The 25,506-nt window shown below is 33.5% G+C and overlaps 1 protein-coding gene across 2 annotated transcripts; it reads left to right on the forward strand.

Moving 5' to 3' along the window:
- On the forward strand, positions 1 to 25,506 carry LOC110466469 (bridging integrator 3-like). Of its 2 annotated transcripts, XM_021522976.1 has the most exons (11): positions 1 to 117; positions 8,715 to 8,766; positions 13,856 to 13,896; positions 14,795 to 14,856; positions 15,362 to 15,498; positions 16,436 to 16,476; positions 16,968 to 17,028; positions 18,391 to 18,471; positions 18,874 to 18,885; positions 24,200 to 24,334; positions 24,980 to 25,506. In XM_021522976.1, exons 1-11 carry the CDS (start codon positions 107 to 109, stop codon positions 25,133 to 25,135), a joined length of 789 nt encoding a protein of 262 aa, XP_021378651.1. In that variant the 5' UTR covers positions 1 to 106; the 3' UTR covers positions 25,136 to 25,506. The 2 variants fall into 2 exon arrangements, with proteins under 2 accessions (XP_021378651.1, XP_021378652.1); XM_021522977.1 differs by lacking the exon at positions 18,874 to 18,885.

Genomic DNA, 25,506 nt, shown 5'->3' on the forward strand with positions numbered 1-25,506 from the left:
TGTTTGCAGAAGACACGTATTTCCAAATACTGTTTCAACGTTGATTCTGTCACAAAATATTGTTGATGTCCTGTTTCACGTCAAGTCATGAAGTTAACACTTATCCATGATGAGTTGGTATGTATTTAAACAATCCATTTATCAAATTGTACACGCATTTCTATTCTCTGTTTCAAAAAGCATTCATATGATAATATGAAAAGACAAAGCCTTAATAGAGCGTAGCTTTTGTTGATCTCTGATATTTACTGATTAAGAACAACTTTCAGACTGAGATAAGATAAACTTTATTTAAAGTCGGCTATTCGAGGAGTAACAATAAAACATAAGCTCTAATGAGATTAAGGCCGACATAACTATAGGGAGACCGGGGCAAGTTCGGCCCTTTTTTGTCCGTTCTAGGAAGTATGGCAGCACGTCCGTTTTTGAACATTATTTATCTATATATTCTGTCGGAAGATTGGTAGTCCGAATTATTCTGACGTTTTATCGACTTTTTTCATATCGGTCTGTCTTCGATTAACGTCAAAACTCCGGCCCTCTATAATATGCGGGAAATATGCGACCCGCGCACGGAGCGCACTACAAACTGATATTTAAGAAACAAATCGTCACTTTCACACACATATCGCACATGGATCGAAAGATCTATTCTTTGTGCACTAGGTGGTATCAAAAAGATGTTTCAAAGACCATTACGAAAGCATTTTCCAACGTTTTCTTTACCAACCCATGTTTTTTATGGAAATTAATTAGGCCATGAGAAATGTCACATGTCTTGACGAGATCTCGCGTTACAGAAGGTATTTCCCAACGCTATGACGTAAGCCGGCGAGATTTAAGTCACGTGGCATTAGAAGGCGGGGCTATTAAAAAACTAGAGTAAAACAGAGTAAGTTTGAAAAAATATGTTTTTAGTGATTGTATTGGTTGTTTGAGGCATATAATGTATGTTCATCTTGTGCATAAAGAATAGATCGTTCAATCCATGTGCGACATTTGTGTGAAAGTGACGATTTGTTTATAAAATATCAGTTTGAAGTGCGCTCCGGGCGCGGGTCGCATATTTCCCGCATATTATAGAGGGCCGGAGTTCTGACGTTAATCGACGACAGACCGATATGAAAAAAGTCGATAAAACGTCAGAATAATTCGGACTAGAAGATTGGATGGCCAAACGAGACCCGCCATGGGGTTAGTTCGGACAGGCAATCGGGTAAGTTGTGCCCCCATTGGAATCAGCTTAATTATGACGTCATAAAACATGCAACGTCAGATTTTACAGCCAATTTTACGACATTTTATGTGTTATATGGGCTGAACTTATATTAATACCCGGACAGGTATTAAATCGATCCCATGCCTTGTAATGGAGCAAGCCCGGTGTGAATCACACCGGGGCGATTTTAGAATAAATTAACAACACATTGGTCCACATCCATAAATAAGGTTGTAGTATGAACTATTTCTGTTGATATCAATATCGATATAATCGATCCCATGCCTTGTAATGGAGCAAGCCCGGTGTGAATCACACGGGGCGATTTTAGAATAAATTAACAACACATTGGTCCGCATCCATAAATAAGGTTTAGTATGAACTATTTCTGTTGATATCCTGCACAACTTGAAGTTAAACTCTGCCGAAAATGTCGTTAAATTATCAAGTTAAAGTAGCAAGCGGAATCGAAATCTGAATTGACCGCCATGTTGGAAAGTTTGTATCCCTTCCGATATAGGTCAGACGTCCAAATATGGGTGTCATGACCCAATGTGGAAATTGTAGTAAACATGGCGGCATCAGTAGTAATACTATCAGTGGCGGAACCAGAGACCTATCTGGGTTTTTTACAAATTTCCAGGGGGGGTTTCCATGTGGGCTAAAATTGAGGAAAATGGTGAATAAATGTTTTTTTAGAAAATTCCCAGGCTGTTTTTTTTTCCTGAAGCCCAAAAAAACCCTCTGGATCCGCCACTGACTATATTTGGCCATGCAGGCCATATATAGAAAGGATAATTGAAATAACATCACACGTGAGCTGTCATGGCGGTCGTTTCTATTTTTTCCCCAAGACAGACTTTGTTAATTTCGTTAAAGAGTTTTTGCATGGGTAAGGATTCGTTTTTTCAACAATTATGCAATATTTTGATAACATTATACTCATATGAGGCGTGAATTATATGCAATCTTACAGATTTACACTTTTGATTTTGCTCCATTAGGTGGCATAGGACCGCTTTGTAGCTCTGACGATGCAAAATATAAAAAAAAATCTCTAGTCATTAGAAAGCTACGTTATTGCAGCTAGGGCCGAACTTGCCACAGTGTCATTGGCAGAAACTGTCCGGGCCAAAACTGATATTTCAATAATTTTTTATCGTACAGCAATATGGTAGTGAGTGATTGGCTTAGCATTTATGTATTATCATTTGAAGCTATCAGTGTCTTACACGTTTGACTACAGGTAAAAAAGTAGCAATTCCGTTTCAAAAAGTTTGCATAACTAGAAGCAAGATCATGATTTTCTTTCTACCCTCTCAAACGTAATTTTCTGCTATTAAGTCATTTAACATTTGAGTGTTAAGTTAGAAAGAAGGTCCCTTTTTGTTGCTATTTTTAGTGATGCTTTTGACTGGCCGGTAAAATGAACACTAAAAAATAAACCAAAACACGGAAAATAGAGGAATCGGTCGTCAATGGACACGTGTCGGGTAACTACGGACACGCTACTCTAATCATGCACTCATCCAATAAAACCATACAAACTGGACACAATGTTTCGCCAGGGGTTTCTACATCCTTTTGGCATACAACAAATCGATCAGTTTGTAATTATAACTTACCGCCCCTGTCATGGACTTTTCCGACTGACACAGTTCAAAGGGTAAAGAACCAAAACGTAACGAAATGAAATAAGATGCTGTCTAATATTTCTGTTGATTACTATTTCATTTTATTATCATATTTTCTCTTATTTATAATCATATTTTTTATGAAATGTCATCTAATATAGGTTTGAAGCATAGCAAGAGAAATAAGGCGGATGTGTCATCTCAGCTATGGTAAATGTAGCCTTTTGTAAGGACCACATAACTATTAATTGATCAATTAAGAACTGTTCGTATTTACCCGCCTACTAAAACTTTTGGGGGATTTTACGGACGCCTCAGACACAACAGTCTTCCTCAAATATTTATATTGATACACTACTGCAATGGAAAAATATACAAGTAACAACATTAAGAGCACAATATAAAGTATATGTGTTTGTTTCTTGTGAACATAATTGTAACGTTACTGTTGTCTCGAAATGTTGCTTATTTTTCGGGTAATCGTTTCCGGAAATAAATTTTCGGACGCGTCACAAAGTGCTGGCATGACGACGAATATTATTATATATACACGCCATTGCTATTTTTAGACTTTGTGATATATTCCGAGTACTGATCGTCAACGAAGACAAACATCCATACCAGTAGACCAATCGAAGTCTAGCATGAACGGAGTTTGATTTAATCATATGTAATGGATAATGTATGATTCATATAAGAACTGTCCGTATTTGCCCGCCCGTCCATATTTACACGGATTTCCCCTAGCTCAAAAACAAAAAATATCAGGGATGGGCGAACTTGCCTCAGTCTCCCGTATGTAGATTTTTGATATCATTGATGATTGGTAAAAATGTGTTCACAATGTAATATTTGCATCAATGACGCAATTTTCCGGATTCAATCTCGGTCACCTGCCCGACCACACAGGTTTTCACCGGATACTCCAGCTTCCTCCCATATTAAGAATTAAACCCTCTGTGTGCTTCCGTCAGGGCACAAAAAGAATGTGAGATAAGCTTGGGGGTAATTACTATAGAAAAAAGGGCATATTAAATATTTGACGATTAGTCTAAGTAAATGTATAGAGATGTTAGTTAAAAAATTAAATTAAGAAAAGAAAACATAGTTATACTTTGATATAACTGAAATTTTCTTGATATGGATATGTTATCTCAATTACTGTTCCATCCTGAAACACCGTATCAGATTTTAAATTTTGTAACTGTCACCGAGGTTTGACAGGTAATGATGATACCAAAAAAAATTACAGTTTCTGTCTGTAACTTGTTATAAATCGGCATGCGTTGTGAAAAAGTAATACATTGCTGAAAAAGGGCGTTGCACTTGGGTTGGTTGTCTGGAAATTATTGATATTTTCTTCATAAATGCATTTTCCATTGCTTCTTTTATGAGTGGCGATGCATAAATAATGTAAAGACTATATCCAGACTTTCACAAATGTCAATTATTTCGTTCATATTCTCAACAAATGGAATTCAAAAACTGATGAAATTTTAAATGATCTCTTGTTAGCTCACCTTGCTAGGGTGAAGGGCTACCAAGTTTGTTCAAATGAATGACCTTCAATTATATTCAAGGTCGCAGGGGTCAATTGTCTTAAAAAAACCTTTAAATAACTTCTTCTGAATAACTAAAATGCCCAGGGTAATGATATTTGGCCAGTAGCATGCTGAGATGAAGAGCTACAAAGTTTGTTTAAATGAATGACCTTCAATTATATTCAAGGTCACAGGGGTCAATTGTCTTAAAAAACCTTTAAATAACTTTTTCTGAATAACCAAAATGCACAGGGTAATGATATTTGGCCAGTAGCATGCTGAGATGAAGGGCTACAAAGTTTGTTCAAATGAATGACCTTCATCTATTTTCAAGGTCACAGGGGTCAAATATGTTAAAAACTTTAAACAACTTCTTTCAAATAACCAAAATGCCCAGGGTGATGATATTTGGTCAGTAGCTAGCTGAGATGAAGGGCTACAAAGTTTGTTCAAATGAAGGACCTTCACCCATATTCAAGGTCACAGGGGTCAAATATGTTAGAAACTTTAAACAACTTCTTCCGAATAACCAAAATGCCCAGGGTGATGATATTTGGTCAGTAGCTAGCTGAGATGAAGGGCTACAAAGTTTGTTCAAATGAAGGACCTTCACCCATATTCAAGGTCACAGGGGTCAAATATGTTAAAAACTTTAAACAACTTCTTCTGAATAACCAAAATGCCCTGGGTGATGATATTTAGTCAGTAGCATACTAGGATCAAGGGCTACCAAGTTTGTTTAAATGTATGACCTTGAATCATATTCAAGGTCACAAGGAGCAAATATGTTTAAAATCTTTAAACAACCTCTTATGAATAACCATGGGTCCCAGGATGTTTATACTTTGCAAGTTGCATCCTGAGATGAAATGCTATACAATGTGTTCAACATAATGACTTTGTTCGACTTTCAATCACAGGGGTGAAATGTTTTAAAAAAAAATAACAGGGTCTTTTAAACGAATTTTAATCACAAATACTGATATTTTACCTGTAGCTTTATTTTAGATCACTTTTAAGGTTACAAGTGTGAGTTTTATACCAGCTGAGCGATGCAGGCCCATTGGGCCTCTTGTTTGAAGATATCTCCCGGTAGAAATATCAAGAGAACCGGGTTGATGACAAAAAAGATCTTCAGAAAATATCTGCATTTTTACTTTTTGTGCCTTTGGAAATAACTGAAATAAAAAAAGGTCTTGAAGCACAGACAAAGAGATAAATGCAATGGACATCAGTTCCGGTTATTTTTCATCCTTCCGGAAATATCCGATGAAGGTCAATGGATTGTGACATTCTTGTGACGTCATAGTATGATAATCTCTGAACGAAGTTTCATGCCTGTTAGTATCACATTTTATGTGATAAACATTTTTCACTCAGAATGTATATTATTTTTTATCTAAATAAAGAAGTAATAAAACACGAAGATTGTGTTTACTCTATGAAGATATTCATGTATGGGTTGATAAACAATTGTCTTTGATTCAAGGATACACTTCCTGTTTCCCCACTGGATGTCTACTTTCGGAGGAAAAAAACATAAAGGCTATGTGTAGAAAGGGGAAGCAACTCTGTATATGCATGCATGTGTTACCATTAAAGAGCTTAGCTTGATTGCCTTTGGCGCCCGAGAGCTACACTCTTACTAAGTGTCCCACTTTACCTGATCATGGTTAATGAAACAGAATCTTCCTGAAGGACTGCCCCTTGTTCAGGGGTGTCAGACGATTCGCCCCAAAACTGCAACGTCCCAAGCTGTTACGCCCCAAAACCACACACCCCAAGCTGTTACGCCCGTAAACCGCAACGCCCCAAGCTGTTACGCCCCAAAACCGCAACGCCCCAAGCTGTTACGCACCAAATTTGATTCATATAGCCCCAACTATTCCCCCCCAAAAAAACTAACGCCCCAAAAAATTCCTCCACAGAATTTACGACAAATTGAAAAATTTAAAGTAAAATATCTACCTTTTATGTAATATTCTTAAAGTTAGACATTCAAAAAACAATATCTGTTGCAAGTCGTTTGATGTATGGGACATACTTTTTGTGCCGTAACGTAACTAGATCTATATCATAACATATCTATAGTATCTATGTTAGGCAGGATTTGTTTATTGTAGATTAAATATATATGTATAAAATAATTTGATTATTTACACGTGTGCCATAGATTGAAAACAAAAAACTACAATAAGATGTTATGTGTGTATACGTATTTGTATCTATATTGTGTATGTAATAGATCTGCTTCTTTTTCAGCAAAAGTATATTTTTTTTCATTAGCTAAAAAAATAAAATATAAATATAACTATAAAAAATCAATCTATTACGTGTTCTGCCAAGTTACATTCTTCCATGGACTTAAATAGCATCTAATCTAAGTCAGTGATTCTACATTTCAAACCAACATTATCATTTTCGTTCCTCATCTTGAAAAATTTGAAATAGCTAACATTCATGCTGATATCTCAATATGTTTAGGGTAAGAACAGTATTTTTTCTTCTCAACTGATGAAGCCCAGGCAAAAATGCCTATTGTGTAATATGAAGGGCAGAAACTCAATTGGCATATCATTCGACATATCTTTTACTTTTCACGAATTGAGCTGACAATCTCTTTTATCAACATCCAAACTGATCACTCATCAAAACAATTAATGTTTAAGATAAAAACTACATGAACATTAAAACAAATATAAATGTTAAAAAAAACACCCTACCAATTTGAGTCTTGAGGTTACGTGTTCCTAATCATTAATAATATATTGAAGTGAAACTGGCAATAACTACAGCCACTTTCACAAGATCAGATATTGTTCAATATAGGTTCGTAGCGATTGGGGCGATAAAGAATTTTGGGGCAATATAGCTTTAGGGCTGAAACGGATTTTAGGGCTAAAATAATTTTTGGGGCGATATGGTTGTCATATTTGTGGCAAAATGAACTGAAAATTGGGTGCGATGTGGAAAAAAATGGGGCAAAATGGTCTGGGGCGTAACGGTTTTGGGGTGAAACATTTGTAATTCCTCGTTCAGTCGTTTGAAAGGAACTATTCCTGTGTACAGGGATAGTCGGAAACGAATACATGAAAGCGGCATTGTAGCTATTGTCGCAAAAGAAATATTTCTAGATGTTTATTAGCACATTTAGTACATGTACGATAATGTACATAAGCGGTCACAAATCTTGAATTCCTGTGTCATTTTTGGGGGTATATTTCACGAACAAAACTGATGTAGTTCCGTTGCCTGTAAATTGTAATCCATAGGTGGGTCACAGTCATGTGACTCTCAGGTACATGAATCTATTTATAGAATACACTCAACTGTGTTTTCATGATAGTGGGATACCATTGTATATTATTGGTGTGAAAAAGTGCTTTTTATGTCTCTGAAATCCCACATTTGAAAGAAAACCCTTAGGATACAAAAAGTATATTTTTATACACCTGTCGTCCGACAGGTCACATATTGGTATTGGTTGCGTTGTTCGTCCGTCTGTTAATTGTTTTTCCTTCTCATTGCTCTCTTGCCTTCATTCATGAACATATCTTGATGAAACTTGGTACACATATATAATGCATACCAAAATAGCTTAGACAAGTTCGTATTTCAGAAATTTATGTGCATTTTTGTTTGAGTTACGCCCCTTTTATTTCAAAATAAGGGCATTGTGTAGTTAATGCAAGATGCAAATGACATAGCAACATTGTTTTTTCATTTTTGCCATTAACTTTTGCTTGTTTACACGAAAACTCAAACAATTGTTCTTTGATTTTTATTAAACTACTTGGTTGTTTCATTACCTGAATGCTTTGAATGAGTTCTTAAATCGTGACATTTAAACGCTATTTGGCAGAGTTATGCCCCTTTTCATTGCCAAATATGGGCATTCTGTAGAAATGCAAGATGTTTTTATTCAATTGTTCAATTCCTTTCAATTTTAGTATGGTAATACAAAAACCAAACATGTTTAACATATAGAACAGGTTTTGTTGTTGTGCTCCAACTTCTCATACCAAGACTCCTACCTCAAAGCCAAGGTTATAGTTTTAGTAATAGCAACATTGACTACGAAAGTGTAAGTGTGAAACACAAAATAGCTTGCGCCATAAACAGTATATAAATGGCAAGGTCACAGTCATCAACAAAATGGTGGCAGTAAACACATTTATATCATATGTCACTACCTGCTTCCAATGTATCAACCCCCTTCTGAGGGTCTGACAGACATATCATGCTCCCGCTCGTGGTGCTTTTGTTTTTACGATTATACAAGAAAGTTTTTCATTATTTAACTCTTTTTTCTCTCTTCAGGAATCCATTTAGCCGGCATACTGCACCAAAGAAGAATGTGGTATCAAGGACTGTATGTATCTTCTGCACACACATTGTGATTTCAATGTGGTAACAAATCCCTGGTCCCCATTAAATCTTGTACACCAGATCCAGACCAGGACAAATTTTTCATTTCTAAAATATAATTGTTGATAAATTTCAACAAAAGATACCTTAAAAAAAAACACCCAGGAGAGGTCTAATGTTGGTGGTTTTAAAGTTGAAAACAGTTTTGTATACTTGCCAACTCTCTCTTTAATTTAGGAGGGACACTCCCAATTTTGACCCTAAAATGAGCACTTTCAACCCAACCAGTGAATTCACTAAACGATTCCTAGTTTCTAAGATCTGCAGTTTCATCTGAAAAGCTCACGTTTTATTTATGTTTTAATTCTGGACATGCGTAATCTCCCCCATGGAAATTTCAAAAAGTTGGCAAGTATTTATGCATAATATGTTATTATAACATTCAAATAACAGCTTCTCTATATAGGAAAATTATAACATTCAAATAACAGCTTCTCTATATAGGAAAATTATAACATTCAAATAACAGCTTCTCTATATAGGAAAATTATAACATTCAAATAACAGCTTCTCTATATAGGAAAATTATAACATTCAAATAACAGCTTCTCTATATAGGAAAATTATAACATTCAAATAACAGCTTCTCTATATAGGAAAATTATAACATTCAAATAACAGCTTCTCTATATAGGAAAATTATAACATTCAAATAACAGCTTCTCTATATAGGAAAATTATAACATTCAAATAACAGCTTCTCTATATAGGAAAATTATAACATTCAAATAACAGCTTCTCTATATAGGAAAATTATAACATTCAAATAACAGCTTCTCTATATAGGAAAATTATAACATTCAAATAACAGCTTCTCTATATAGGAAAATTATAACATTCAAATAACAGCTTCTCTATATAGGAAAATTATAACATTCAAATAACAGCTTCTCTATATAGGAAAATTATAACATTCAAATAACAGCTTCTCTATATAGGAAAATTATAACATTCAAATAACAGCTTCTCTATATAGGAAAATTATAACATTCAAATAACAGCTTCTCTATATAGGAAAATTATAACATTCAAATAACAGCTTCTCTATATAGGAAAATTATAACATTCAAATAACAGCTTCTCTATATAGGAAAATTATAACATTCAAATAACAGCTTCTCTATATAGGAAAATTATAACATTCAAATAACAGCTTCTCTATATAGGAAAATTATAACATTCAAATAACAGCTTCTCTATATAGGAAAATTATAACATTCAAATAACAGCTTCTCTATATAGGAAAATTATAACATTCAAATAACAGCTTCTCTATATAGGAAAATTATAACATTCAAATAACAGCTTCTCTATATAGGAAAATTATAACATTCAAATAACAGCTTCTCTATATAGGAAAATTATAACATTCAAATAACAGCTTCTCTATATAGGAAAATTATAACATTCAAATAACAGCTTCTCTATATAGGAAAATTATAACATTCAAATAACAGCTTCTCTATATAGGAAAATTATAACATTCAAATAACAGCTTCTCTATATAGGAAAATTATAACATTCAAATAACAGCTTCTCTATATAGGAAAATTATAACATTCAAATAACAGCTTCTCTATATAGGAAAATTATAACATTCAAATAACAGCTTCTCTATATAGGAAAATTATAACATTCAAATAACAGCTTCTCTATATAGGAAAATTATAACATTCAAATAACAGCTTCTCTATATAGGAAAATTATAACATTCAAATAACAGCTTCTCTATATAGGAAAATTATAACATTCAAATAACAGCTTCTCTATATAGGAAAATTATAACATTCAAATAACAGCTTCTCTATATAGGAAAATTATAACATTCAAATAACAGCTTCTCTATATAGGAAAATTATAACATTCAAATAACAGCTTCTCTATATAGGAAAATTATAACATTCAAATAACAGCTTCTCTATATAGGAAAATTATAACATTCAAATAACAGCTTCTCTATATAGGAAAATTATAACATTCAAATAACAGCTTCTCTATATAGGAAAATTATAACATTCAAATAACAGCTTCTCTATATAGGAAAATTATAACATTCAAATAACAGCTTCTCTATATAGGAAAATTATAACATTCAAATAACAGCTTCTCTATATAGGAAAATTATAACATTCAAATAACAGCTTCTCTATATAGGAAAATTATAACATTCAAATAACAGCTTCTCTATATAGGAAAATTATAACATTCAAATAACAGCTTCTCTATATAGGAAAATTATAACATTCAAATAACAGCTTCTCTATATAGGAAAATTATAACATTCAAATAACAGCTTCTCTATATAGGAAAATTATAACATTCAAATAACAGCTTCTCTATATAGGAAAATTATAACATTCAAATAACAGCTTCTCTATATAGGAAAATTATAACATTCAAATAATAGCTTCTCTATATAGGAAGATTATAACATTCAAATAACAGCTTCTCTATATAGGAAAATTATAACATTCAAAGAACAGCTTCTCTATATAGGAAAACTATAACATTCAAAAAACAGCTTCTCTATATAGGAAAATTATAACATTCAAATAACATCTTCTCTATATATAGGAAAATTATAACATTCAAAGAACAGCTTCTCTATATAGGAAAATTATAACATTCAAATAACAGCTTCTCTATATAGGAAAATTATAACATTCAAATAACAGCTCCTCTATATAGGAAAATTATAACATTCAAATAACAGCTTCTATATATAGGACAATTATAACATTCAAATAACAGCTTCTCTATATAGGAAAATTATAACATGCAAATAACAGCTTCTCTATATACGAAAATTATAACATTCAAAGAACAGCTTCTCTATATATAGGAAAAGTATAACATTCAAATAACAGCTTCTCTGTATAGGAAAATTATAACATTCAAATAACAGCTTCTCTATATAGGAAATTATAACATTCAAAGAACAGCTTCTCTATATATAGGAAAATTATAACATTCAAATAACAGCTTCTCTATATAGGAAAATTATAACATTCAAATAACAGCTTCTCTATATAGGAAAATTAAAGTTATAAGGTTATTTTAGGTATTAACTGTGAATGTTATTGTATGATTAAGTAATTTTTTGTTAACCTTCGAAACTCATATATTTGAAAAATTTACATTTACTTCACACATCTCACAACTAAGTAACTACCAGGAAATAAGTTGATTCATATGACACAACTGACTGCGGCGTATGACTGTTTTTTCTTTTAAACTGCTCGGGTTTGCACATGTTTCAGTACACCCCTGTTTTGATACCAACAAATGAGATGTTTTGATACTTTTAGTAAAGATGATTGGTGTATGATAATCCAATCAATTTGCATAATGGACATACTTTCATTTGTATCAATCAAAGAAATATTTATCATTTTCCGACTCTCTTTTAAGGTGGCTCCACACATCGTCATCAGCGTCCATTTTCATGACGTACTTCCGGAAAAAGTACAGCTCGGACTCAATTATCTTGATCGAAATGTGCATATACACCGTGTCGTCATTTCCGTATTGCGTATCGTGCATTCAATATCGTAGTGCAAATTATAGTAACACCTGGGCCGTTTTCGTTTAAACGGTCAAACTGATCGGACCACTGTTGTTCGTTTATTAAATAAGGTGGGACCTAGTAATCTGATGCTGCTTTCAGGCGAGCCTTGAGAAAGCCTTGCAAGGCCTGCATACACATTTGCAGGTCCGCCAGGATTTATACTCAAAATTGTTACATTTATAAACGGTCAAACCGGTTGCTCCGCATAAACGAACAGGCCCCTGGTAAACAATAGTACACGTGCGTGCCGATGATATGTCAACACCCGATATCGAGATTTTACAGGGAAATGTATAATCATACGTACTTCAGGAATAAAGCTTTCCAATTCATAGACATAAACAGACTCACGGGAAGACAGTGACATGAGACCAAACGACCTCAAGAAGGTCATATAGGAAACGCATGGAATGCGAACGTACCGACCTCACATGTGTATATCGCGTGCTTACACGTGTTCATAAGCTCGAGTAATTATAAATATACCGTGAGTTAGCGGACTGTGGAATGATGTCCAAAGTGTATACATGACTGAGGGTAATTTGGTTCCATTAAAGAACAATAAATTGATAATTTTGATAACATATTTTTGATTTATTTCCATCATTTTTGTTATATGTAAACAGAGTCAACTGTCATTGTGTAAATGTCACCCCCCTGCAAAAAGTTCCGATTTTTTTTCAAGGAAGATAACTCTCACCCCGATCGAAGTGATTGTAAAATGTAAAATCAATTAATTATAAAGCCATTGTGTATATTTTTGTTCAATTTCCCACTCTATATGTATAGATTGTTGTGTCCTGTTTACTTTTAGCTTGTAGATAATCATTTCTATCCGTACAAATTCAATAAAAAAACACTTTGTGTAACATGTGTTACCTATTTTGCGATAAATAAAATATTTGTAGGGTTAATTAGAAATGATTCTTTTCATTTTATTATTGTTGTTATTGTTCCGAACAATGCCACACACCAAAAAAACCCGGAAAATATTAAAATTGACGAAAATTCAATTTTTTGGTATTTTTTCCAAAAAAGTCCCCAAACTATCGGAATGTTTAGATTTTCACAAAATCAATCTACGTAGTTGCATAACCATTATATGAAAGTTTCAACAAATTTTGCTTGTTAATTGCGAAAGTGTGGAGCCACCTTAAACACCAATCCACTTTGTTTTTTTTACCTCATCTCTGCTTTTTAAATAAACTGATCCACTGGCTGATGGAATGAGACAATCTTTCCCATGGCGCCACTTAGTGACAAAATCTTGAGGCTTTCCAAGCTAAGTAAGAGGATCTCTGTTCGATCTTAAAAAATTCTACAAAATTTCAGAAAATTATTTTCTTAATATAGTATTTGAATGAAATCATAAAAATCCCTAGAAAATTAGAAAAAATATTTCAGGGAGATCAAACCTTGTAGACAGAAATCAGATTTTTTTAATCATGCTTTTTTTCAATTGTAGGCTGAGAGAGAATTAGAGAAAGAGGTCAAAAAAGTTGAAAGGTAACTGATTCTGTGAAAATAAATATTACGGAGAAAAAAGTACACTTTAAAGTAACTTACTAAAAAAAAGGTGCTATGGCTTGCCTTTTAAAAGAAAAATACTATGTAGGTAACTTTTACTATGTAGGTAACTTTTTCAAATTAACTGACAATTTTCTTTTAGATTATTTTTAGGATTGGATGCAGATTGTCTGTCTCTGCCAAAACAGAATTGAAACAAGATAGTCATTTTTGACTAAACATAACTGTTGATGAGTGTAAGAAAAAAGTACCCTTCATAACAGACTGCTAAAAGAAATGTGCTATGTAATTGACTCTTAGAGAATGAAGTTTAGCTCTTTTGGTGTTAAAACCAATTAAGTGTCCAATTTCACTTTGAGCAATCACAGGAAATAATTTTTACATAAACTCTTGGTTTGCTCAGATTGAAGCTTCACGAAAGGAAACATGCATGTATACCTATATTTTTGTAATTCATTCCTTTTATAATACTAATAATAATACTAATTTGAGGTTCTTATATACCGATTTATCACAACCTAGTTCATAGGTCGTCTCAAAGCGGTTCACAAATTATTATCCGTGGATACAGGGCCTTTGCAACCAGCCAATATCTTTCTGAACTCCCAGGGGAGCATACAGCCGGTGCTGCCATTTCGGTGCTCACAGCTAGCATTCAACAATTCCAGCACTGCCCAATCACATACTCATTTACAGCTTAGTAGACTGGAACAAGCAGAGTAAAATATCTTGTTCAAAGATACAACACAGTGTCGTGCCGTGACTCAAACCTGCAACCCTTCGGTCACGAGCCCAGCGTCCTACCACTACACGACCGTGCCTCCTTATAGATATGTCTTTATATATTCTATATCTAATAGAGTATATATTTTTTCAGACTAGAAGAAACAAGTAGGAAGCTATATAAAGACACAAAGAGATGGGTGGAATCCAACCAAGGTGAGAAGTAATGTATAATGCTCAGTGTATACGACACAAGCTACAGATGAAGGGGTAAATCAACTGATGCTTCACAATGGAAGAAATGAAGTACTGAAATTTAAAAGTGTAACACTTCCTGGTTTGAATAATTTCATAGATTTGATATTTTGTGTTACTGCATGTTTTCACAGCCATCTCATACCCGGTAATCAAAGGTTCCTAGTTATATAGAGGTTCCCCAATGGATGGTGGTTGGTTATAATGTGTATCTGACTTTAGTTAGTTAATCTTCAAATTGTATGAGGTTTACCAAGTGTCTGTTACAATTTGAAAACTAACTAACTGTTATATCTAACTTAAAGAACACCAAATAATTATGCAGGGAATTCATTTGAATAATGAGTGAAAAAATATATACACACACTAAATGCATTTTGAAATATATTCAATATTGTGCCATACTCTAATATAAGTAATAGTCAAATTTGGGAGTGTTCACAACTCACTAATGTTATGTGTGTAGGTGTGATTGCCAGTGAACACAAGATAACGCAGAATCTCCTGTCCAGCCAGCTATGTCAGATGGAGCCTCAGTTGGGTGCCCAGATTACAGACTGGGATCGCTCTCTGGACAAACAGGAACTCTACATGAAGGAATTGGTATGTCTGTCTGACCGTACAGAAATTTATATCCATTGATCTACTTCTCATGAATAGCCATTTTGATTTAAACTAAACTCTGATTTAGTGTAGTATATTTTATAATGTACTTGATATGTGCCACGCTATATGTAGAGGGATGAGACACATCCACTTCTGTGGAATTCATATACAGTGTATACAATATCTTTTATGTAAAATGTTTTTGTAATATATTTCATGTGGGGTACATTCTGTATACATGCACACATTACTATATTTTATGCACTTTTTTACTGTAAATTACCCCGGTAAAATACTAGTCACTTACTATCAAATCAGCTTGGGGGAATTTTCTCTTCAGCCTATTTGGTAGAGTGTAAGACAAGTAAACCAGATACCGGGTTTGACTACTAGGAATTGAAAAATAATTGCAATACCTCAGACACATGTACATTTTGGCTTTCACTTGTATTATTTGCAGCTGTTACTACTCTGAATGAAATGGGTTTTTTTATGCAAGGTATTCCAAAATCAACAAAAATACTTTTTATGAAATAGACATGCCAGCTGATGAGTGATACAGTCCTATTGGGTAATTCTGAATGTTGCATTGCATTCAGGAAAAGGTATCCGAGATTTTTGTAGGTTTTCTTGATAAGTTCCCAGAAAGAACTTTGAAATTTCCTGAGTTAAAAGTATGATACATTATGATGCAATATACAAACAAATGATATGTTTTTATCAAAATCTTCAAATACTAGACTCAGATACCTGCTATGGCATGTGTATGTTGTACAATGTTGATAAATTCCAGAAATCTTAATACGCATAATTTCTAAACTGTATTTAAATACTGATCTCAGTGATTTTAATAAGTATCCTTTTAAGGCAATTATGGTTTCTTTACATGCACATCTGATTTTGATAATCGTTTATACATTGACCTCTATTTCAGAATACAACCGTGCAGAGAGCTGTTTTGGAGCCGATGAAAAAGTCAGTACTCTGGCTATTTTAGTTACCTCCCTTACAATCAAATTATCTACTAGCCGATCACCCAGGATAATGATAGTCGTACAACATTTATATAAACACAGGATTTCTTTGATATTATAAAATGCACAGTTTTTGTACAGGTTACTTACTACTAGTCCACATATACTGCACACAAATCATGAATTTTTATTACAAGCTTAAAATGGTTTCTGTCATATTTACCGGTAAAAAGGTTGGTGTGTCCAAACGCAATACATTGTAATAGACTGATGGGTGTGCTACATATCTACCATTGTATCTGTCTGTACAGAAACTTAATCAAGTATTGTGAATCAAAAAGATACATCAGATCGTTCCATTATTGGTACATGATAATCTGTGTACTATCTATTTTATACTGAAAAAAATATCATCCTCTTTTTGGCATTTGATATGTTGACTTCATGATAAAATTTGTTTTATTTTGTTTATAAATAATGTCTTTGTTGCAGATTTAATAGTATATTTCCCAGCATACAAACTGCAGTGAAGAAAAGGGAACAAAGTCTACAGGTATACATACACCAACACAGTGTCAGTATAGGTACACAGGTATACATACACCAACACAGTGTCAGTATAGGTACACAGGTATATATACATCAACACAATGTCAGTATAGGTACACAGGTATATATACACCAACACAATGTCAGTATAGGTACACAGGTATATATACACCAACACAATGTCTGATTAGGTACACAGGTATATATACACCAACACAATGTCAGTATAGGTACACAGGTATATACATCAACACAATGTCAGTATAGGTACACAGGTATATATACACCAACACAATGTCTGATTAGGTACACAGGTATATATACATCAACACAATGTCGGTTTGGGTACACAGGTATATATGATAATCAACCTTTATCACGCCTTCTTTCATTGGGCCTGATCTAGGTAGCTCAGGGCAGTCTGGGCTCTGATATAAAAACAGTCATGTAATAATCTCTAAGTTTAACCTGTGTAACACATGTATAACTTTTAAAATAGGTTCATATTAACGTTTATGATAAAACTGTCTATGTGATAAATGATGTTCCAACTGTTGATGTTACCTGCCCTTGTAATAACCTATCAATATTGGCCCTGATCCAGTGACATTGCTATCTTCAGACTGTATTCACGAATTTGTCCTCATGCTCAAGCGGACTATCTTGTAGCTCTCGTAAATTGCCTAACGCATTCAAAAGTCAATTTTAAACATTAAAAACAGTATTCGGCTTAAAGTCTCTCAAAATTTCCTACATATCTTTGATAAAATATGATCATTTTATTAATTTATCACTAGCTTAAGAAATTGGACTTGAGCACAGAATGTGGGTTTGAGCATGAGATCGGTTTCATGAATACGGGCCCTGCTGGTTTTGTGCTAGCTGAATGTATGCTTAGTGTGGGTTCCCTTTGAAATTTGAAATGCTTGATTTGGTTGTCTGAGGGAAAGATTGACAGAAAAAGTGTACTGGAATTATAAGCATACAGAATTATGGAGTTAAAGAGTATAATAGAAAATGGAAATGAAAAGGAATTAAATCACCGTTTGTACAAGTCCATGTTGAGGATTCTGGACTGTTCATTTAAAGTATGAAAAACAACACAAGTTGAGAAACTCAGTGTTCATCCTTTCAAGGTGTTTTTGTAAATGATGAATATAAAACAACATAAATGTATCTGTGATAATAATATTATATAACTGTTTTCATAAGATATCCCCAGATTGGCCCTCAACCTAAATCAGCTTGCAGGCCTTGGGCCTGATATAGGTAGTTCAGGCGAGATATATAAACAGTCCTTTGATAACCTCTACGTATAACATGTGTGACAGGTGATTTGGTTATTGTCTTGTTTAATTCATTTCAGGAGTACAACAAATGTCAATCCAAGGTAGAAAAATACCAAGGTCGTGATAGGACCGGACAAAATGTCATTAAAATGGAATCGGTTTGTAGCTTTTTCACAATCTTGTTATTCATTAGCTTACTTTTAATTTGTTTCCTTGTGTGACTTATATCAGTTTGTGATTGTGATGCTTTAGAAATAGGTCTCTTTACTTTTCTAAATCATTAATGCTCATCATTTTAATTTTCATATTTATAATTGTATATTTATATCTAGTTCCAGTTGTCACCCACACAACTTTTTAATCATTTTAATCATTTAACATTTTGATAGATATAACATTTTCTTCATTTAGTGTTTTCTGATATCTATATATTTATGTGCTAGATTTTCAATTTATGCTGAAGCTGTGGCACGGATGTACAATAAACATGCCTAACAAGGGGAGACAACCCAAGAATGCATGTCAGGACTTTAACTGACGCAGAGATTTTATTCTTTCAGGTTCTCAACAAGGTAGACAGGATTGTTTCATTTTCATTGTTAAGTTGAATGCTTTACGTTTTGCGTGCTTTCATATGTATTGAAAACTTGAGCTGTGATTTGATTTCTTGTATGATAGAAACACTGCCTACAGCTACACTGTTATAATTTTGATTTGATGGTGTTTCGATATCAAAATGATGGAGCTCTCAGAAAATACCAGCCCAATTTTCTTGTATAAATATACATGTAGCGGAATTGGACTTGGTCGATCATCGGCGACCGGGTAGCTCAATTGGTAGACCGTCTGTCTAGAGTTCGGAGGGTCTGGGTTCGAACCCTGGTCTTGCCATTACATTTCTCCTGTTACAAAATAGGCGAGCTTGCCAACCCTTGTTTCAAGCATTGGGAGTACGCTTAGTAAGAGGATACCCGAACTTGGGTTGTAAATAGTTGTGTCTTCAGGGGCAAAGACTTAGAAAAAAGAATGAGGAATGTAGCGGAACTAGACTGGGTCGATCATCGGCGAACAGGTAGCTCAATTGGTAGAGTGTCCTTCTAAAGTACAGAGGGTCCTGGGTTCGAACCTTAGTCTGACCGTTACATTTTCTATTTCTCCTGTTACATATATATAAATTGTTATGAAGAATCTGCAGTGTTTGTATATAGAACTGATCACAGTCTCAGTTTTTGCATTCATATTTTTATTAGATCTGGGGCATGTAAAATTCTGATGATTCTGTTTTGTATATGTTTGGCATCATGACCACCATCATCTAAATTTTCCAAGTTTTTATCTCTAATTCCAGTTAATTTCTGTCTGCTTGATTTTAACCTTTCTGTGGTTCCAGTTTTCACATTTTCTCATTGTTACAGATATTTACTAACAGCAAACTGTATTTTTATACATTCAGAATGAATTTTCTGTTGTTTTTCTTGAAGTGACCATGTTAACAAAAATATATTACAAAGTCTCAGCGCTAAAATTTATACCTCCCATGTTTTATGTGTAGTAATTAATCATCTGTAAAGTTTTATATATAGAAAAATTATATGTAATTTCTGATAATAATGTGTTAAAAATTCTGCAAAAGAAATGGTTATATTTCATTGCATATTGTGATGAAATTCATGTACAGTATTCTGGAAAAGAAAAAAAAAGAAAAAGAAATGTGGACCTTTTTTTTCTTTCTTGATAAGAAATTATAATCTCTTTATTCCAAAATTGGAAATTCATATTCCACTTGTAAGTTATATTTCTAGGATATTTATATACATGGCTTCTATATTGAAGCGACAGCAGTGGCACTTTCTACTGACATCCATGTGGGTAATACAATGATATCCTTAAAGTCAGATGTCGGTTAAGTCATATAAACAATAGAAGAACAATCACTATCTCTCTCTGTACGTCACTTATCTTTTAGTGCTGTTATCATGGAAACCTGTGTCATTTATTTAATCATTCTCTGACAAGATTTTTATGCAAATCATTCAGAAATTCTCTAATAGAAGATCTCTGGGGAATTCATTCAGCTGCTCTCTAATAGAATACCTTTGAGGAATTTGTTCATTTGTTCTTTATTAGAATACATTTTTATATCTGGATCAATTACTCAATCATTTTCTCAATGCAAAGGGAGATATTGTTCTCCCTTAATTGAAATAAGTTTCCAAATAGGAACGAAAAAGGAAAAAATAACCAAAAAAAATCAGTGGTAAACATATATCTACACTAGTATTTCTGTGTCCCCCACAACATAATGGAGGGGCATGAAGTGTTTACCATTTCCATCTTATGGTCGATCTGACTACCACAGCCCTGACTTTGGTAAGATTTTTTTTTATAGTTTCATTGCCTTAAAAACTTATGGACGTGGGATATTTGTATGCTTTACATATTTTTGGTATCTTTTCCTAATGAACAGTTATTAGTTAACAGACATTAAATTACAGCTATTTTTTTCTTTTGAATAGAATTTAATATCCTAACAACTTGCCTAATCTACTAGCCCCTTTGGCATCTGGCTTCAGGATTACTACCAAAGTATTAGTAGTTATTAATCATAACACTAATACATGTATCAGTTATGCTAGATCTAGGACAGTGCATTTGAGGAACAAGAGTACCGCGGAGTGGAACAATATATGCCCGTCGAATGCCATATAGTGTTATATACTTTCTTACATTGAAATAAGATCTGCATCATTTTTAAGAGTGGTTAGCTGACATGCTATAAAAAAAGTAGAAGAAAATCTCCGGACAAAAAATCAAATACTGAAATGAACAAAGGGCAATCACTTTTGCAAATATCATCGAATCAAAATTCTTTTAAGGGAGACACAACTTCATATCATGATTATAATGTATACCAAGTTACAAAGAGATCCGTTGAAAAATGTATGAGGAGTTCTCTGGACAAAAAATCAATTACTGAAATGAACAAAGGGCAATTACTTTTGGAAAAATTGTTGAATCAAAATTCTTTTAAGGGAGACACAACTTCATATCATGATTATGATGTATACTAAGTTTCAAAGAGATCGATCAAAAAATGTAGGAGGAGATTGCCGGACAAACAAAAGTTTATGCCGGACAACCCCATACCATAATACTTTCGTCAAATTTGACGAGCGTATAAAAAGGGGAATGTACCTCCCTCCTACTTTTCCATTTAAGGAAATTGATGCACATTTTCCCTAAAATTAATCTAAGTTTTTCTGCTTACAAACTTTTTAAGCTACTCTTACTTCAAACAGTTTCAGTGAAATCCCTAATCAGGTATGCAATAAAGTGAATTATAGCCATTTATAGTTATCTATAAATCCTCAGTTAGATATATTAATTCACTTAGATCCACAGGATACAGCTAAGAACCTTCGTTTTCTTTGCAGTTACATATAAATAGTATGTAGTGTTCAGGTTTATCATTTCCATGTTCTGAAAATAAAAAATCCTTTATCTTGAAATTGTCAACCATAGAATTGGAGAGTATACACCTATTAGGAAGTAACATCGACGAAGATTTGGATCACGAAATAGTGTGTATATTGTAATTCTGGTGCATCCATGCATGTTATATTCTTAAGCACTTGAATCTCGTTAATGTCTTTCTGTGGAAGTTTTCGTTTTCCGATTCATTGTTACTGGTACAATGTTTCTCCAAGCAACAGATACAACAATAAGAAACAGTGTCATTAATACTTTGTGTTTTACTATTCTACCTTAGGTTTAGTCTAATACTGCTTCTGTTGGATTAGATATTTACAATGATCTTTGGCCTTTTTCTAATCAAACTTTGGCTAAGCTTATACTTAAATTGCTTATATTAGATTGGTTATAGCTGTTCTTTGATACCAGTTTTCTGGAGTAATGTCCTTTAATTTCCTTATCCTACTGTAGTATATGGAATGCTGGTTGTTCTTTATGTCAGGGTTTAATTAGCTGAAATGAAACTAAACTTCTAGTTACTTCAGTAACGCTAAATATGCTATCCTACACACACTTCTAGTTACTTCAGTAAGGCTAAATATGCTTTCCTACATGAACTTCTAGTTACTTCAGTAAGGCTAAATATGCTATCTTACATGAACTTCTAGTTACTTCAGTAAGGCTAAATATGCTATCCTACACAAACTTCTAGTTACTTCAGTAAGGCTAAATATGCTATCCTACACACACTTCTAGTTACTTCAGTAAGGCTAAATATGCTATCTTACATGAACTTCTAGTTACTTCAGTAACGCTAAATATGCTATCCTACACACACTTCTAGTTACTTCAGTAAGGCTAAATATGCTTTCCTACATGAACTTCTAGTTACTTCAGTAAGGCTAAATATGCTATCTTACATGAACTTCTAGTTACTTCAGTAAGGCTAAATATGCTATCCTACACAAACTTCTAGTTACTTCAGTAAGGCTAAATATGCTATCCTACACACACTTCTAGTTACTTCAGTAAGGCTAAATATGCTATCTTACATGAACTTCTAGTTACTTCAGTAACGCTAAATATGCTATCCTACACACACTTCTAGTTACTTCAGTAAGGCTAAATATGCTTTCCTACATGAACTTCTAGTTACTTCAGTAAGGCTAAATATGCTATCTTACATGAACTTCTAGTTACTTCAGTAAGGCTAAATATGCTATCCTACACAAACTTCTAGTTACTTCAGTAAGGCTAAATATGCTATCCTACACACACTTCTAGTTACTTCAGTAAGGCTAAATATGCTATCTTACATGAACTTCTAGTTACTTCAGTAATGCTAAATATGCTATCCTACACAAACTTCTAGTTACTTCAGTAAGGCTAAATATTCTATCCTACACACACTTCTAGTTACTTCAGTAATGCTAAATATGCTATTATCCTACATGAACTTCTAGTTACTTCAGTAAGGCTAAATATGCTATCCTACACAAACTTCTAGTTACTTCAGTAAGGCTAAATATGCTAACCTACATGAACTTCTAGTTACTTCTGTAAGGCTAACTATGCTATCCTACACACACTTCTAGTTACTTCAGTAAGGATAAATATGCTATCCTACATGATCAGTAAGGCTAAATATGCTATCCTACACGCACTTCTAGTTACTTCAGTAAGGCTAACTATGCTATCCTATACACACTACTAGTTACTTCAGTAAGGCTAAATATGCTATCCTACACAAACTTCTAGTTACTTCAGTAACGCTAAATATGCTATCCAACACATTTAATAACTGTAATTTGTATTAAAGTTATAAGGTTATATGCTACCTTACATATTACACTTGTGATTTGTATTAGAGTTAAGGTTATCTGCCACTTTACATATTACACCTGTGATATATATGAGAGTTAAGGTTATGTGCCACTTTACATATTACACCTGTGATATGTATTAGAGTTAAGGTTATCTGCTACCTTACATATTACACTTGTGATTTGTATTAGAGTTAAGGTTATCTGCTACCTTACATATTACACCTGTGATTTGTATTAGAGTTAAGGCAATATGCTACCTTGTACAACATTACTGTTAGATTAATCATTTATACAAAGTAGAGTAGAAATTTAACTCCATAATTCCCAAACTCAGTAAAAGTTGTTTTACAGTTGTATTAATGTAACACTCATTATGTATGAAAACAACTATTGCTGATTATGAACGCATCATTAAGGTCTCTGGGTTCTATATACACTCATATATAATCTTAGTTTCTTAATTCAACAGGAAATTATCCAATACTTATTTTTTCACATGCATACAAGACTGTGTCAATATTTTTTAATTAAGTATTTTAATGAATGTGAGAAGTTGGATTAATGTTACAGATTGATATTTACTTTACAGAGTAGAAAGTCCCTACAGAGTGCCAAGGACGAGTTTGAGACACAGAACAGCGCTCTGACCGAGGACCTGCCTAAAATGATAGATGGCAGAGTGGATTATTTTCAGCCAAGTTTGGAAGCACTCATCAAATCCCAGGTACTTTGTCATCAGTGACTTTGGTACTTTGTCATCTATAACTGTGATTTTATTGTGATATTGTCATCCAATGGCTGGTACAGTGTTGTTTTTCCCACAATCAAAGATAGGTTTGGTCAATGAGTAACACATTCATTCCTTACAAATGAATAGATTGAACACTGATTGTTAATGTTTATATTACCTTTGTACACCAACTGATAAACCTACCAACTAAAAATGTTGTTTTAAACTAATGATAGCAGGAACCATTACACATGAATGCATTTAAGTTGGAACTTGTCCAAGTTTTTCCGCCAGAACGTTAGAGTTATCCGAGACCAATCATAGCGCGTCGTCAAATTCAAATTTTGATGACCATTCCCTCATAGTTTGTGATTACATTTGTGTTCTAACAACCAGAGACTAGATTTTCTGATTTTGTTTTATGCAGCAGTTTTTCATAAGTTGTGTTCTCGGGAAGTTTTTCTGTGAATCTGGATCCATACACAAAATGTAACTTGTACACATGTTAAGATAGCAAGCAACAACACATGTATATGGGACATATACCTCTCTTCTTAAAGTACTGGTTGTTTATTATTTGCTTTTAAACACTTTTAAATGTCTGGAGAATTTCTGTTAATTTAGATTCATGTTTTTCAGGTTACTTACAATTCGGAAATCTATCGTATGTGTACAGAATTGTCCGACCAGTTGTCATCGCAGGGCAGCGAAAAGTGTACCAGGGAGAACAGAGCAAGTAAAATTCAACAGAGTCTGGATAGTATAAAGGCCCTGTCTATAACACTGGATGAGTAATACACTGCTGCAAAAGGTGACAGAATTATTAGTGGAATAAGAAAATCAAAAAACAAATTCAGTTCTGAATATTCTAACATCATTTCCTTCCTTAATTATATTAAAATTATTTTTTTATAAAGAGAACATTTTGCTGTATACAGATATGTTTGAAGAAACAAAAGTATGTTGACATTAAATTATGATGCAAAAATTATGGATAAAAAAAGCGAGAAAGTAAGTAGAAAAAAGGAGAGATTTATCAGGGGACTGAGGGAGGATCAGAGTGGGTGAGGGAAATTGTTGGAGTGATGGTAAGGAAAGGATAGAGTGAGGGAGAGAGTGAGGAAGGGATAGAGCGAGGGAGAGAGTGAGGAAGGGATAGAGCAAGG

This window comes from Mizuhopecten yessoensis, unplaced genomic scaffold (assembly GCF_002113885.1).
Source record: "Mizuhopecten yessoensis strain PY_sf001 unplaced genomic scaffold, ASM211388v2 scaffold11133, whole genome shotgun sequence".
In the NCBI taxonomy this organism is placed as follows: Eukaryota; Metazoa; Mollusca; class Bivalvia; order Pectinida; family Pectinidae; genus Mizuhopecten; species Mizuhopecten yessoensis.

What these genes read in the sequence shown, in the direction of transcription:
- LOC110466469 (XM_021522976.1), top strand. An exon ending in ATGGGTGGAATCCAACCAAG is followed by an intron (nt 14,857 to 15,361) that starts GTGAGAAGTAAT and finishes TTATGTGTGTAG; the next exon opens with GTGTGATTGCCAGTGAACAC. An exon ending in AAAGGGAACAAAGTCTACAG is followed by an intron (nt 17,029 to 18,390) that starts GTATACATACAC and finishes AATTCATTTCAG; the next exon opens with GAGTACAACAAATGTCAATC.